The 16,628-nt window shown below is 39.3% G+C and overlaps 1 protein-coding gene across 1 annotated transcript; it reads left to right on the top strand.

Annotated features, from left to right (window-relative positions):
• Positions 1–15,871: 15,871 nt before the first annotated feature.
• LOC139901911 (uncharacterized mitochondrial protein AtMg00810-like) lies at positions 15,872–16,338 on the top strand. The gene is made up of 2 exons (XM_071884575.1): positions 15,872–16,005; positions 16,092–16,338. The coding sequence occupies exons 1-2, from the start codon at positions 15,872–15,874 to the stop codon at positions 16,336–16,338; spliced, it is 381 nt and encodes a 126-aa protein (XP_071740676.1).
• The last annotated feature ends 290 nt before the right edge of the window (positions 16,339–16,628 follow it).

The raw sequence follows: 16,628 nt of genomic DNA, 5'->3' as shown, positions 1-16,628 counted from the left end.
CATTAAAATTGAAATTTTTTTATGAACAAAACGAAACTAACTACGCTCAAAACGGACACCTTTTAAAAAACGTTAAACACAACGACAGCCCGTACCTTCCTGCTCGCCGCGAGTTAAATTTTTTCGACAGCACTGTTAGACTCGAAATAATTTTACCAACAGAACGAGACTAGCTACGTTCGACACAGACACTTTTTAAAAAACGCTAAACACGACGACACCTAAAAAAGGGGTCTTGACAAATGGGATGTTTTCGCTCTGTACATACAGAACGATACGTTAAATATGAATACGCATGCCAAAAGCCCCCGCCGCATCGCGCAGGCCGAATCCGAACTAGTTAGAATGAAATGGAAATTCGCCGTTCAAAAAAAAAAAAAAAACAATTACTCCGTACGTTTATATTGATGATTTAAACATTTATTAAATAAGAAAATTGAAAATGAAATCACACTCATCCTCTCTCCTACCTACTCATCTCTCTTTTCTTTACAAATGTGAATTTTTTTCTATTACCAAATATTCATCTTCCTTTCTTTCTTCAAATTATCAAGATTATAACACTTGATGAATTTTGATTTTTTACGGTAATCACCTTCGCCATTAAACTATTGTAATCACCGCCACCATTAAACCACTGTAACCACCGCCACCATTAAACCACTGTAACCACCACCGTTTCCGGCAAAGGCCGTCCACCGCCAACCCATCATCTTTTTTGTTTGTATCTACTCAGATCTAAATTTTTGTTAGTGACAGAAGGGAGTCCTTTTGGTGGCAGGGGTGGTGGTTGAAAGAAATTGTAATCGTCTCTCCTTTTCATTGATCAACAATAGCATATAAATACATACATAAGTCAACTTATTCTAACTTGTCCTCTAAGGTAAGATCTCTACCATAATTATTAAGATACAATCATAAATGAATTACGATTCTAATTGTATACAATATTGACTAATATCTTATCGCTAATACACCCCCGCAGTCTCAGCGGGAGGAGATCGGATGTTGAGACTGTCTCGAAAATCGTCGAATAATATCCTAGGTAGACCTTTAGTGAAGATATCGGCAATCTGAAATCTGGATGGGACATGTAAAACACGGACCTCACCACGAGCAACTTTTTTCCGGACAAAATGGATGTCCATTTCAATATGTTTCGTTCGTTGGTGTTGAACAGGATTACCAGAGAGATAAATAGTCGAGATGTTATCACAAAACACGAGAGTACACTTAGGCAATGGACAATGCAGCTCTAGAAGAAGATTCCGAATCCAGCAAGAGTCAGATACAACGTTAGCAACCCCACGATATTCAGTTTCAGCACTAGAACGGAAAAGTGTGGGTTGGCGTTTTGATGACCATGAAATAAGGCTATCCCCTACGTAGACACAGTAGCCTGAGGTGGATCGTCGAGTATCGGGACATCCAGCCCAATCAGCATCGGTTTAAGCTACAAGACGACGACTAGCCGTTTTGTAAATGTGTAAACCATAGTCTAGAGTTCCTTGTAAGTACCGAATAATGCGTCGTAGAGCGTGTAGATGAGGTTCGCGTGGATCGTGCATATGAAGACAAACCTATTGTACATCATACGAGATATCAGGACGAGTAAATGTCAGATATTGCAAAGCTCCTGCCAAGCTACGGTATTTAGTTGGTTCCGCAACTTGTGGACCTGCCGAAGCACTCAACTTCGCAGATGTATCAACTGGTGTTCGCACCGGATTACAACTAGACATACTGGCACGTTCGATAATGTCTTTGGCATAAGTCGTTTGCTGAAGAAAAAGGCTATTTGGAAGACGTTTGACAGCAATACCCAAAAAGTAACTCAACGACCCAGGATCATTCATTGCAAATTCATGGGCCAAGATAAGGATGATAGACGTCCTTAAAGAGTCACTGGACGTGGTGAGGATGATATCATCGACATACAAAAGAAGATATGCCGTGTCATTCCTTTGCGATATATAAAAAGAGAATTATTGCATTTGCTGTTGACAAATCCAATTTTAGTAACAAATTCCGCAAACCGATGATACCAAGCCCGTGGTGCTTGTTTAAGACCATAAAAAGACTTTTTAAGAAGACATACATGATTGGGAAATTGTTGATTTCGAAACCCCAATGGTTGATGCATATACACGGTTTCCTGGAGAGTGCCATGTAAGAAGGCGTTCTTTACATCAAGTTGATGAATCGACCAAGACTGTGAGACTGCGAGGCTAAGTACAATGCGGATCGTAGTAGGTTTTACAACCGGGATGAAAGTCTCGTAACAATCTACTCCAACCTGTTGAGACCTGCCATCACAAACCAAACGAGCCTTATAGCGCTCGAAAGAACCGTTAGATTTCATTTTATGCTTAAAAATCCACATATACCGTATAATGTTCATATTATCAACCTGCGGAACCAAAACCCATGCCTTATTATCAATTAGAGCATTAAACTTATCGGTCATAGCCATTTTCCAATTATTGTCAAGTAACGCATCCTAAGGGTTGCGAGGAATTGGAGAGAGATTTGTGGATACCGAGAGATTAAATGGAATTTTGGGTTTAAATATACCCGACACGCTTCGTGTATGGACTGTTCGAGGTGGGCCATTTTGGTCCGAAGGATTGGAGTCGAACTTGGGGGGTGGGCTGACCGAAGTAGGTGACGAAGTGGGCTAAGAATGGTCATCGGACTGAGAAGGCCCAACAGGACTGTTGGGTGACTGCGTGATTGAGCCTGATTGACTATTGGACTGGACAGTTTGTGAAGAAGAGGGACTAGGCTGGAGTGGTGTTAGTCGAAGAAAAGGATGGATGTCATCCGTGAGGTAAGAGTAGGATTGAACAGTAGGTTTGAATATTTTGGAGAATGGGAATTGTGTTTCGTCAAAGGTGACATGTCGGTCGATGATTATACGTTTGTTTGTTAGGTCGTAGCATTTATAACCCCGGTGGTTAGGAGGGTAACCGAGGAAAACACAAGGAGTAGAGCGAGCATCTAGTTTATGTATGGTAGGAGAGGGTAGCAAAGACAACCGAACACGCGGAGATGATCATAGGAAGGATAGCATTTGTAGAGTATTTGTGTAGGTGAGGAATTGTGTAGTAATTTGCTTGGGATAATATTTAGAAGGTAAGTGACCATTTGTAACGCATGATGCCAAAAGTTATGTGGCATGGATGAGTGGGAAAGAAGTGTGCGCATAATGTTATTGATCGCACGAATTTTACGTTCCGCTTTTCCGTTTTGAGAGGAAGTATATGGACAAGAAAATCGAAATGTCATACCGTTGGTGGTACAAAAATTATGAAAGGAGTTATTGTCGTATTCTTTGCCGTTATCACATTGAAAATATTTGATTGGCATATTGAATTATGTTTTAATATAAGTAGAGAAGGTGAGGAAAGATTGAAAAACTTGAGATTTATTTGCTAGCGGAAATGTCCAAAGAATGTTTGAGAGATCATCGAGAAAGAGAACGTAAAATCGGTGTCCCGTGGTACTCAAAACGGGAGACGTCCACACATCACTATGAATGATATCAAAAGGCAATAAAGTAGATGTATTAGAATAAAAAAATGGCGATTTTATTTGTTTACCGAAGACACAGGATTGACAAATGGATGTCTTATTTTTGGTATTGCAAGAAATTGAATTATTATGCTTAAGAATAGATATAATATGGTTTCCCGGATGACCCAGACGATGATGCCACAGGTCTTGGGAAACTGAGAGAAGCGCAGTAGGTTGACGGAGATAACGGAAAACTGAAGGAGAAAGTGGATAGAGATCACCGGAGCTATTGCATCTCATGAGTGGTGTGCCTTTAGGAAAATCCTTCACAGTAAAACCAAAGGGATCGAATTCAAGTGAGATATGATTATCATTGGATAAACGTCGAACAGAAATTAAATTTTTAATTAATAGTGGAGAATATAAAACATGGTTTAGATAAAGAGGTCGCTTGAGAGTAGAAAAGGAATTGTTACCGTATCCTTTAATTGGAATTCCATGGCCATTACCAACGATAATAGGTTTAGGATAGCTCAAAGGATAATAGGACATGAGTTTACCTGAAGAGTTAGTCAAGTGAGATGTTGCGCTGGTGTCCATGTACCAATTGTCATCCGGTGTATTAAAATTCATGGTGTATACGGCTTGTTCAATGTCCGTTGGCGTAGATGAAGTTGCAACTAAACAGCCAAAGTGTTGATGTTCGACGAAGTAAAGTCGTTCAAGATAATCTTTTAATCGATCGAATACTTGCACAAATAATAATTTTCTGTATAAAACAAAAGTAATAAATGCCTTCTATGTGGTTATTTGACACACCAATTTAACCAACGATGTCAGCAAGTTTTAGGAATTAAAATCTTCTAGAACAAAGAATTAATTTGAAGGCAATTACACGTGTATTAGAATGAGAATGGGCAGAGAAATATTTAGGATTATAAACTTTAAAAGAGAATAATAATTTGGCGGTGGTTTTTGATTACGACTCCGGCCAATTGAAGAAACACGGTAGGTGTTTAGAGAAAAAAAAAACCTAATAGCTCTAATACCATGAAAGAAATTGTAATCGTCTCTCCTTTTCATTGATCAACAATAGCATATAAAAACATACATAAGTCAACTTATTCTAACTTGTCCTCTAAGGTAAGATCTATACCATAATTATCAAGATACAATCATAAATATATTACGATTCTAATTGTATACAATATTGACTAATATCTTATCGCTAATAGTGGTGGTGGCAGAAGGTTGAAAATGGTGGTGGTCGAGGTCTGAAGACGATGGTGGTGGGGTCGATGGTGGTGGTGGCTGGAGTTTAAAGGTGGTCGTGGTGAACGTTGTGTGACGGTGGTGGTTCGCAGGTGGTTGAAGGTGTTTACAATAGTGTTTACCAGAGGTCAAATGACGCTCTCTGGTGGTGACGGTGGTGGTTGACGTCAATGATAGTGACGGTGGTTGTTGTTTAGGATGATGATGACATGTGGGTAGTTGGTCGCCGGTGGCGAATGTAGTGGTTGACGTCATTGATATTGACGGTGGTGGATGTTTAGGGTGGTGATGACATGTGGTTAATGGTGGTGATATGGCTGGAAGCAAAAGATAAGACTGATAAATGTGAAATGACATACTTACCCTCGTGAACAGTAAAAAACTCATCGGAATTATTAATATAGTATAATAACAACATTTAACTTTAAGAGCGGGCTCATAACTTTTTTCCTACTAGATTACATTTGTTTGCATTCTACCATATTTACTATTATTGATCTATATATCAATGTTGGTGATTTTACTATCATTCATCAAGAGTTGACTATAACTATCACGAAAATAACGGGGTCAAGGGGCAACGCCCCTAGTGTAGCGACCCGATAAAATCGTCATTGACGGCGCCGGCTACTTAGGTCCCATTACGTGGTCATAAGTCTTTAAAATGACGTTTGATCGAAAATATGTCGCATTCATTTCAAAAGTTAAGATTTGTTCCCAAGTTTACAAGAATCGTTCATCCAAAAGTTACGTTACAAAGTTATAAGTACAATTGAAATCTATGCGACACGATTTAAAAGTAGCCAAAAGATGCTCCATGTATGCATGTATATACTCGACATCCAAGCAAGTATCAAAAGTAATGAGCGGAAGCATGTATCACAAAACGTTCAAGGACCTGAGAAAAGCATAGAAATCTGTCAACGAAAACGTTGGTGAAATCATAGGTTTAAGTAATTAAGTACAAGTGAACCACAAGATTTGTAACATTGATATAATAGTAATACATTCCAAAAGTTTGTTTCACGAGCACCCAATTATCAATGCTTAACATTCCTTCCATAGAACCCCATCACAATAGTGTTAGAACATACACTGTTTCTCGAAAATATATTTCATTCGTAAACGGTAGCGAACCGTTTGAATGAGGGTTTGTCAAACCCATATGGCCATATAACATAAGTTCTCGCTTACACCCGACAATTGTAACTAATGATAATCGAATTGAGCATTTTTATTCAAACTCGTATGTAGAATGTTTGTTTTCCTGTACTTGTGTTCACTTAGTAAAAAGAAACGTTTATGTTTTCTCATCCCAAATGTAAGTTCAAAAGAGTAAAAGTGGGACTATGATCTCACCTTGAGTGCACGTATGAAAAGTACTTCACAAAGTAACGTGTGCAAAGGACAATGCTAGTCTTGACCTAAACAAATAGGTCGTATCAATAACGGTAAACACGATAGGTCAAAGATGTTCAATTAGTCCTATGGCTCGTTACGACTCAATTATGTAGCATGTGAATCAATTTGTCAAGTTTCATGCAAGATACAAGTATAGAAACAAGCTAGGAAGGTTGCATAATCATTTGGTTAAGTTTGACAAAAAGTCAAACTTTGGTCGGTCAAAGTCAACGAAAAAGTCAACACCTTCGGGTCGGGTCCCGAATTATTTTACTGAGGTTTTTATTCATATATAAGCATGTTAGAACAAGTCTCACGTGAATCGGAGGTCCATAGCGTGCCAAACATTTTTCTTATTTTGACCAAGACGGTCAGAAGCTGGACACGCCTTATGTCGTGCCGCGATAAAGGCTAGCCGCGCAGCGGCATAACACGCGAGCTGGTACCTGGCCAGTTTCAGTTTTCTAACTCTCAACCCAAAATTCAAACAAACATAATACACAAACTGTATACACTTAGAACTCGTATCTTATATCGTTATAAAGGTAATTTGACAAGGAACACAACTAAATACATTTCACCAATCAAAAACATCATTTGCAATAACCGACTTTCCAACATTTAATGCTCAATTAATGCTCAAGTTCATAAATGCACAAAATAGGATTTGGGAATTAAATGCATCCATATAACGTGCCATTTCGTAGGTAATCAAGCATACAATACAACTAACTACTTACTAACAACAATTCATGGCATTCAATACATCAAAAGTTCATTTCAAGTTCATCGAACCCTAACCCAAATTCACCAAAAGCACTAATCATGTTTATGAAGTTTTCTAAAACAACCTACACATCAAATTGAAGCTAGTGATGTTAGGAACACATTTAATACATGCATTTATAACATTTAACAATATTTAAGCAATCAAATCATCAATCAAACACACCACACTTTCAAGTTCATGCTAGTTATCAAAAATAACAAGATCGAACATATAATTCATATATTCATGTTAGACTTGAGCCATAGACACTAACTAACAACTTTATAAGTTAAAAACATCAAGAACACAAAATCTAGTGATTTTAGAAAGTTACCCAAATGTAATGAAATCGGTATGGAATCGAAGAGGAAGTTGCAAGGATTCCAAATATGTAATTTGTTTTACAAGACACTCGCTAGCTTGGATTTAGATGATGATTCTTGAAATGGAGAAATGAGAGAAAGTTTGAAAGTATTGAAAGAAAAAGGAAAATGAAATGGAAAAAAAAGAGGAGGTGGGTTGACTAGTCAAATGCTAGTCACCTCTTTGACATTTTAGAGAAACTAGTCCCTCGAGTTCAGTTGCGGGTGCGTGAATTACCTAAACGAGATATTTTTAAAATGCGTAACAACAGGAGACGTTATAAACATTTAACGGAATTTAAATAGTTAAACGGAAAAGTAAACGGAAAAAAGGCGGGATGTTACATTACCTACTCCTTAAAAGAAATTTTTTTCCCGAAATTTAAGTAGACGTAGTAGTCGTTGTTTCTTCCTCGGGATCTTGCGTTTCCGGAACCGGAAATAAGTGAGGGTATTTCCTTTGCATTTGATCTTGCCTTTCCCAAGTAAACTCGGGTCCTCTTTTGGCATTCCAACGAACCTTGACAATCGGGATTCAACTTTGTTTCAAAGTCTTGACGGAGGTGTCCACGATTTCAACCGGTTCCTCCACAAAATGAAGTTTGTCATCAATAGTAAGTTCTTCGAGAGGGATGACGATATCGGGTTCGGCAAGACACTTTTTCAAGTTAGATACATGGAAGGTAGGATGAACAGAGCTCAATTGAGGTGGAAGATCTAAACGATAAGCAACGGTTCCAATACGCTTCAAGATTTCGAAAGGACCAATATACTGCGGATTTAGCTTCCCGCGTTTCCCAAAACGGATTACACCTTTCCAAGGTGCGACTTTTGACATTACTCGATCACCGACTTGAAATTCGAGGTCGTTGCGTCGTTTGTCGGTATAGCTCTTTTGACGACTTCGGGCCGTCCTAAGCCTATCTCTGATTTGAACGATTTTATCGGTTGTTTCTTGAATGAGTTCGGGTCCGGTGATTTGTGTGTCGCCTACTTCGGCCCAACAAAGAGGTGAGCGACATTTTTGGCCATATAAAGCTTCGAATGGTGCAGCGTTAATACTCGCATGATAACTATTATTGTAAGAGAATTCGGCGAGAGGCAAGTGCTTATCCTAAGCTTTTCCAAAGTCGACAACGCAAGCTTGTAGCATGTCTTCCAAGGTTTGAATTGTGCGTTTGCTTTGTCCGTCAGTTTCCGGATGGTATGCGGTGCTCATGTCTAAACGCGTTCCCAACGCTTCTTGTAAAGTACGCCAAAATCTAGAAACAAAACGGCCATCTCGGTTGGAGATAATCGATAACGGTACACCGTGTCGGGCTACGATCTCCTTAATGTAAAGTTGTGCAAGTTTCTCCATTTTATCGGTTTCCTTCATGGCTAGGAAGTGCGCGGATTTGGTGAGTCGGTCAACAATAACCCAAATAGTATCATAACCGCCAACCGTCTTTGGTAGTTTGGTGATAAAATCCATCGTTATCCTTTCCCACTTTCATTGCGGGATTTCGGGTTGTTGAAGTAGTCCGGACGGTCTTTGGTGTTCGGCTTTGACTTTGGAACATGTCAAACACTTGGAAACATAAGTAGCTATGTCCCTTTTGATGTTCGGCCACCAATATTGTTAATTAAGGTCGTGGTACATCTTATTGGCACCGGGGTGAATCGAGTATCGTGACTTATGGGCTTCATCTAAAATAAGACTTCGTAGGTCCCCATAACTAGGCACCCAAATCCTTCCGGCAAAATATCGGAGTCCGGTTTCCTTAGTTTCGAATCGAGAGACGAGAATGTTCAAGAGCTCGCGTGAAACGTTTTCATCCTTGAGAGCTTCATATTGGGCTACCCGAATTTGGCTATTAAGGTTTGTATGGATGGTGATGTTTAAGGCTCGGACACGAAGAGGCACCGCTCTTTCCTTTCGACTTAAGGCATCGGCTACTATATTTGCCTTTCTGGGATGGTAACGAAGCTCGCAATCGTAATCGTTTAAAGTTTCAATCCACCTTCGTTGTCTCTTGTTTAGTTGCTTTTGATCGAAGATGTGTTGGAGACTTTTGTGATCGGTAAAGATAGTACTCTTGGTTCCATAAAGATAGTGTCTCCACATTTTAAGTGCAAAGACAACGGCTCCGAGTTCGAGATCATGTGTCGTGTAGTTTTGTTCATGAATTTTGAGTTGTCGAGAAGCATAAGAAATGACCTTCGTTCGTTGCATCAACACACTCCCAAAACCATGTTTCGAGGCGTCGCAATACACAACAAAATCATTGTTGCCTTCGGGAAATGACAAGATAGGAGCGGTGGTTAGCTTCGTTTTCAAGATTTGAAATGCTGATTCTTGTTCAGTTGCCCAAACAAATTTTCTTCCCTTATGAGTTAACGTGGTTAGAGGACGAGCGACCAAAGAGAAATCTTTGATGAATCTACGATAGTATCCGGTGAGACCCAAGAATTGACGAATGTGAGTAGGAGTAGTAGGTGTCTCCCATTTACTAATGGCTTCGATTTTCATTGGATCGACTTTAATACCTTGGTCACTTACAACATGACCAAGAAATTGAACTTCCTTTAACCAAAATTCACACTTGGAGAATTTGGCATAGAGTCGTTCTTTTCTTAAAAGTTCAAGCACAAGTCGAAGATGTTCCTTGTGTTCTTCTTTGCTTTTATAATAAACCAAAATATCATTGATGAACACGATAACGAATTTGTCAAGATACGGTTTGCACACGCGGTTCATAAGATCCATGAACACCGCCGGTGCGTTAGTGAGACCAAATGGCATGACAAGGAATTCATAACTACCATAACGAGTTCGGAAAGCGGTTTTGGAGATATCTTCCCCCTTAACCCTTAATTGATGATAACCCGAGCGGAGATCGAATTTTGAATATACACGTGATCCTTGTAATTGATCAAAGAGGTCATCGATGCGCGGAAGAGGATATCGGTTCTTAACCGTCAATTTGTTTAGTTCACGATAATCAATGCACATTCGTAGGGATCCGTCTTTCTTTTTAACAAACAAAATCGGAGCGCCCCAAGGTGAATGGCTAGGTTGGATAAAACCACGATCAAGTAGTTCTTGGATTTGACTTTGCAATTCTTGCATTTCGGATGGAGCGAGTCTATATGGTGCACGTGCTACGGGTGCGGCTCCTGGAATAAGATCGATTTGGAATTCAACCGGTCGATGAGGTGGAAGACCCGGCAACTCGTCGGGAAATACATCGGAATAGTCACTAACAATTGGCACATCATCGATGTGCTTCTCATCGGACTCGACTTTCTTAACGTGAGCAAGGATCGCAAAACAACCCTTACGGAGTAGTTTTCTAACTTTAATGCATGAAACGAGGTTGAGTCCGGTGCAACTCTTATCGCCATAGACGATCAAAGGTTCACCATTCTCGATAGGAATTCAGATTGCATTAAGATCACAAAGGATGTGAGATTTTGTTTTGGCTAGCCAATTCATACCTATTATTACATCGAAGCTTCCTAGTTCCATGGGTATCAAGTCAATTTCAAACTCATTACCCAAAATGTTTAACGTACACCCCCGGTAATATGTGTCGGCACTCAATAGTTTTCCGTCGGCCACTTCAATGGTATAAGTGGTATCTAGTGGAAGTGGTGGAGTGTTAAAAGAATGAGTCAAAGTCTTGGATACAAAACTCTTATCGGCACCCGAATCGAATAAACAAGTAACATAAGTGTTGTTGAGAAGAAACGTACCCGTGACTAATTCATTGTCATCTCGGACTTCCTCGGTGTTGATGTTGAAAGCTCGGCCGCGTGTGTTGGGGTTATCTTTCTTCTTCGGGCATGCATTTCTATAATGGCCCGTTTGGCCACATTCGTAACAAGTGCCCGTTTTTTGGTGCATTGGGCCCCTTTCGAGCGATGGGGGCGACACTTTTACACTCATTGGCCTTATGACCAATTCCTTGGCACCGATAGCAAATTAGCTTGCCACATTCGCCAAAGTGATGTTTGTTGCATTTGTTGCAAAGAGGTAGGTTTCCGGCATAACCCTTCTTGCCGTCGGAGGTGTAAGGCTTCTTGGAAAAGTTGTTGTTGCTTGATTGGGGTGTTTCCCACTTTCTTTTGTTGTTACCCAACTTATCCTCGGCTTTAGGTGCCGGCACTACAATTTCGTCCACCGTTTCTATCAACTTGCGGGCCATGTTCAAAGCTTCTTAATGATTAGTGGGTTTGGATGACATTACCCCGTGTTTGATGCTCTTTGGGAGACCATCCATGTAAAGTTCAACCCTTAAAGCTTCGGGGTTCACAAGGTTTGGGCACATCAAGGCTAGTTCGGAAAATCGTTGATTATAAGCCTTGAGATCGTTTTCGACCGCCTTCAAAGTTCTTAGCTCTTGTTCGAGCCTTCGGGTTTCTTCACGAGAGAAATATTCGACGATCATCCTTTCCCTTAAGTCGGCCCAAGAGAGGGCGTGAGCTTCATCGGTACCCACCGATTGTACATAGGTGTTCCACCATGTGAGGGCGACACCGGCGAAAGTGTGAGTGGAATATTTGACTTTATCTTGGTCTCGACAACCGCTTATGCTAAAAACGGCTTCCATTTGTTCGAACCATCGAGTGAGTACAACCGGTCCCCCGGTTCCATCAAAGGTGTGAGTTTTGCACCCCATGAAGGCTTTGTAGGAGCACCCTTCGCTTGAGTTACCGGCCCCTTGATTGTTGTTGTTGTTATTGTTATTATTGTTGGTGGAGTGATCGGCCATGGCCGCCTCTACGGCGGTGGCTACCATTCGTTGTAGAGCTTGTTCGGGTGTCTAATGGCGTGGCATACGACGAGGAGGCATTGTTCCTTCAAAACACAAGAATGCCGTTGATTAGTATTCTTAATAATACTAACCATGATATGGAATAAGGATAGAGAGAAATTTTTGCTTGACTCACCTTAAATTCTTTATGTCAAAATGTCGGAATGTTCATATGAGTCACCGTAATATAATCCCGGAAATTATATTACCCTAATTCATATGTGCATTCGACACTATTTCATATAGTCAAGGTGGCGCGTCAATTAAATCAAGTAACGTGAGATTAAGGTTAAATAAGAATTAGATATGATAGAAGAGTTCGAGTATAATGCACAAGTAGTCAAGTAATTCCTACTTCAAGTCTATATTCCGGTTGTAGTCTAGACTCACTAATGTACCCTATGACTCGGGGTTGACACCAATGAACTCTAAATCCCTACAACCAAATCTCTGATACCATCTGTAGCAACCCTACAAAATCGTCATTGACGGCGCCGGCTACTTAGGTCCCATTACGTGGTCATAAGTCTTTAAAATGACATTTGGCCGAAAATATGTCGCATTCATTTCAAAAGTTAAGATTTGTTCCCAAGTTTACAAGAATCATTCATCCAAAAGTTACGTTACAAAGTTATAAGTACAATTGAAATCTATGCGACACGATTTAAAAGTAGCCAAAAGATGCTCCATGTATGCATGTATATACTCGACATCCAAGCAAGTATCAAAAGTAATGAGCCGAAGCATGTATCACAAAACGTTCAAGGACCTGAGAAAAACATAGAAATCTGTCAACGAAAACGTTGGTGAAATCATAGGTTTAAGTAATTAAGTACAAGTGAACCACAAGATTTATAACATTGATATAATAGTAATACATTCCAAAAGTTTGTTTCACGAGCACCCAATTATCAATGCTTAACATTCCTTCCATAGAACCCCATCACAATAGTGTTAGAACATACACTGTTTCTCGAAAATATATTTCATTCATAAACGGTAGCGAACCGTTTGAATGAGGGTTTGTCAAACCCATATGGCCATATAACATAACTTCTCGCTTACACCCGATAAGTGTAACTAATGATAATCGAATTGAGGATTTTTGTTCAAACTCGTATGTAGAATGTTTGTTTTCCTGTACTTGTGTTCACTTAGTAAAAAGAAACGTTTATGTTTTCTCATCCCAAATGTAAGTTCAAAAGAGTAAAAGTGGGACTATGATCTCACCTTGAGTGCACGTATGAAAAGTACTTCACAAAGTAACGTGTGCAAAGGACAATGCTAGTCTTGACCTAAACAAATAGGTCGTATCAATAACGGTAAACACGATAGGTCAAAGATGTTCAATTAGTCCTATGGCTCGTTACGACTCGATTATGTAGCATGTGAATCAATTTGTCAAGTTTCATGCAAGATACAAGTATAGAAACAAGCTAGGAAGGTTGCATAATCATTTGGTTAAGTTTGACAAAAAGTTAAACTTTGGTCTGTCAAAGTCAACGAAAAAGTCAACACGTTCGGGTCGGGTCCTGAATTATTTTTCTGAGGTTTTTATTCATATATAAGCATGTTAGAACAAGTCTCACGTGAATCGGAGGTCCATAGCATGCCAAACATTTTTCTTATTTTGACCAAGAAGGTCAGAAGCTGGACACGCCTTATGTCGCGCCGCGACAAAGGCTGGCCGCGCCGCGGTATAACACGCGAGCTGGTACCTGGCCAGTTTCAGTTTTCTAAGTCTCAACCCAAAATTCAAACAAACATAATACACAAACCGTATACACTTAGAACTCGTATCTTATATCGTTAGAAAGGTAATTTGACAAGGAACACAACTAAATACATTTCACCAACCAAAAACATCATTTGCAATAACCGACTTTCCAACATTTAATGCTCAATTAATGCTCAAGTTCATAAATGCACAAAATAGGATTTGGGAATTAAATGCATCCATGTAACGCGCCGTTTCGTAGGTAATCAAGCATACAATACAACTAACTACTTACTAACAACAATTCATGGCATTCAATACATCAAAAGTTCATTTCAAGTTCACCGAACCCTAACCCAAATTCACCAAAAGCACTAATCATGTTTATGAAGTTTTCTAAAACAACCTACACATCAAATTGAAGCTAGTGATGTTAGGAACACATTTAATACATGCATTTATAACATTTAACAACATTTAAGCAATCAAATCATCAATCAAACACACCACACTTTCAAGTTCATGCTAGTTATCAAAAATAACAAGATCGAACACATAATTCATATATTCATGTTAGACTTGAGCCATAGACACTAACTAACAACTTTATAAGTTAAAAACATCAAGAACACAAAATCTAGTGATTTTAGAAAGTTACCCAAATGTAATGAAATCGGTATGGAATCGAAGAGGAAGTTGCAAGGATTCCAAATATGTAATTTGTTTTGCAAGACACCCGCTAGCTTGGATTTAGATGATGATTCTTGAAATGGAGAAATGAGAGAAAGTTTGAAAGTATTGAAAGAAAAAGGAAAATGAAATGAAAAAAAAGAGGAGGTGGGTTGACTAGTCAAATGCTAGTCACCTCTTTGGCATTTTGGCAAAACTAGTCCCTTGAGTTCGGTTGCGGGTGCTTGAACAACAGGAGACGTTATAAACATATAACGGAATTTAAATAGTTAAACGGAAAAGTAAAAGGAAAAAGGCGGGATGTTACACCTAGCTGGGGTCCCTCCTAAGTTAACAGAATATTCATATTCATTTTTGATAAACTGCTTTTCATAAGAACACATACAGAAAACAAATAACATTCTTACCTATACTATAATTTGATCTCTTGTTGTCTAGAATCAAATTGCGTTATTGTCTTATCACAATTAAGAATTTTTGCAACCCGAGGTTTGTAAAGGTCGAAATACTTAATTAGGAAAGTGTTTCATGATTCAAGAATCTATCAGAGATTATAAATTCGCAACCCTTTCTTTTATAACAATTAATCCACAAAATTCGATGATACTGTTCAGTATGGGTTCTTTAGTAATTTTACATTGAGATTCTCCCCTTTATTAAGTACCTCCCAGGCGCGCAACACTAACTAATCCAAGCCAACCCACATTACTGATCCTAGAAAACATTCGAAAAAACCAGCTACGGAACTATCGAGCTGATCATTAAGAATAACGAGACCGCTGGCCTGGGAAAGAGGGATGTGACTTAGTCTCGGTGAGATCCCAGGCGTTCCATTATGTTCTTATTGGGCTATCAAACTAGCTTTCCCTGTCTCTGTCTTTCTTTCATAGTCCCGAGTTTTTCTTATTGTAACCAATCTTACCATTAGCATTTTCACCATTCTAATGGAAACTCAATTCTGTGGATTAAAGCCATTTCTTTTTATTCTCAGATGCATCGTATTCAATTAGCATCGGCAAAAAATTGTTTTGTTATTCGTTATCTCCGGGTTAAAGTAGCAAGGTTTAAAGTACGTTTAGTAGAACAACGCTATAATTAGGAGAGAGGGTGTGGAATTCGGATAGAAGGCCAACCCTAGATTTTTTTTCCCTTTCAAATAAATCGAAATGACCCCTTTGGTGACTTTCACGATCGCCCTCACGGAGATTGAATTCCTCCTGGAACACGCGAAATAAAGCGTCACTCTGGTATGCTAATTACTTCATTGTCTCAACTTGCTCACATTCAAAATATTTTGGTCTCTCAATCTCATGATATGACATGCGCCAAAGAAGTTTCCACACAAATGTCTAACACAGTGCCACTGGTTCCCAAAGAATCTGTCACAGTCGTGGATGTTTCTCTCTTTCGCAAGACATCCGGTCAGCTCCAGTATCTTGCTTTGACACGTCCTGATAATTCGTTTGCTATGAATAAGTTGTCTTAGTTCATGCAGCATCCTTCTGAGCTAATCATCAGGATTTGAAGCGTCTTCATCGCTACCGCAATGGTACCATTTATTGTAGTCTCTTTCTACGTAAAGACCAGCAGCTAACCTTGAGTGCTTTCAGTGCTTCTGACTGGGGTGGTCCTTCTACAGATTCTAGTCGCTCCACTACAGAGTATGTTCTATATCTCGGTCCTAACATTATTTCATGGAAGTCAGTTAGACAGAAATCAGTGTCTCGTTCATCAACGGAGGCTGAATACAAGGCGATAGCTAATGCTACTTCAAAAAATATCTGGGTCTGCAATTTATTATATGAGCTATGAGTTGATGTAGTTTCTTCGATGCATCTATGTGATAATGTTGGAGCTACTTGTTTGTGGAGCAAAACGCGTGTTTCATAGTCGTATGAAGCATATTGCGCTAAAGTATAAATTTGTTCGCGTGAATAAATACAAAGTGGTATGGTTTGTGTTTAACACAATACTAACAAGGATCAACTAGTAAATACTCTCACCGAGGTCTTGTCTAAACAACATTTTCTTAAGCTTCGTTTCAAGATTGGAGTTACCAACGGAGCCTTGATCTTTAAGGGCATATTAATGGATTACTCTAT

This window comes from Rutidosis leptorrhynchoides, chromosome 3 (genome assembly GCF_046630445.1).
Source record: "Rutidosis leptorrhynchoides isolate AG116_Rl617_1_P2 chromosome 3, CSIRO_AGI_Rlap_v1, whole genome shotgun sequence".
In the NCBI taxonomy this organism is placed as follows: domain Eukaryota; kingdom Viridiplantae; phylum Streptophyta; class Magnoliopsida; order Asterales; family Asteraceae; genus Rutidosis; species Rutidosis leptorrhynchoides.
This window is presented reverse-complemented; position numbering and strand designations above follow the sequence as displayed.

Bases quoted from the DNA above. Each gene is read 5' to 3' on its own strand.
- LOC139901911 (XM_071884575.1), top strand. From the start codon at position 15,872: ATGTCTAACACAGTGCCACTGGTTCCCAAAGAATCTGTCACAGTCGTG. The intron at 16,006-16,091 runs GTCTTAGTTCAT...CATTTATTGTAG, and splicing joins TCGTTTGCTATGAATAAGTT to TCTCTTTCTACGTAAAGACC.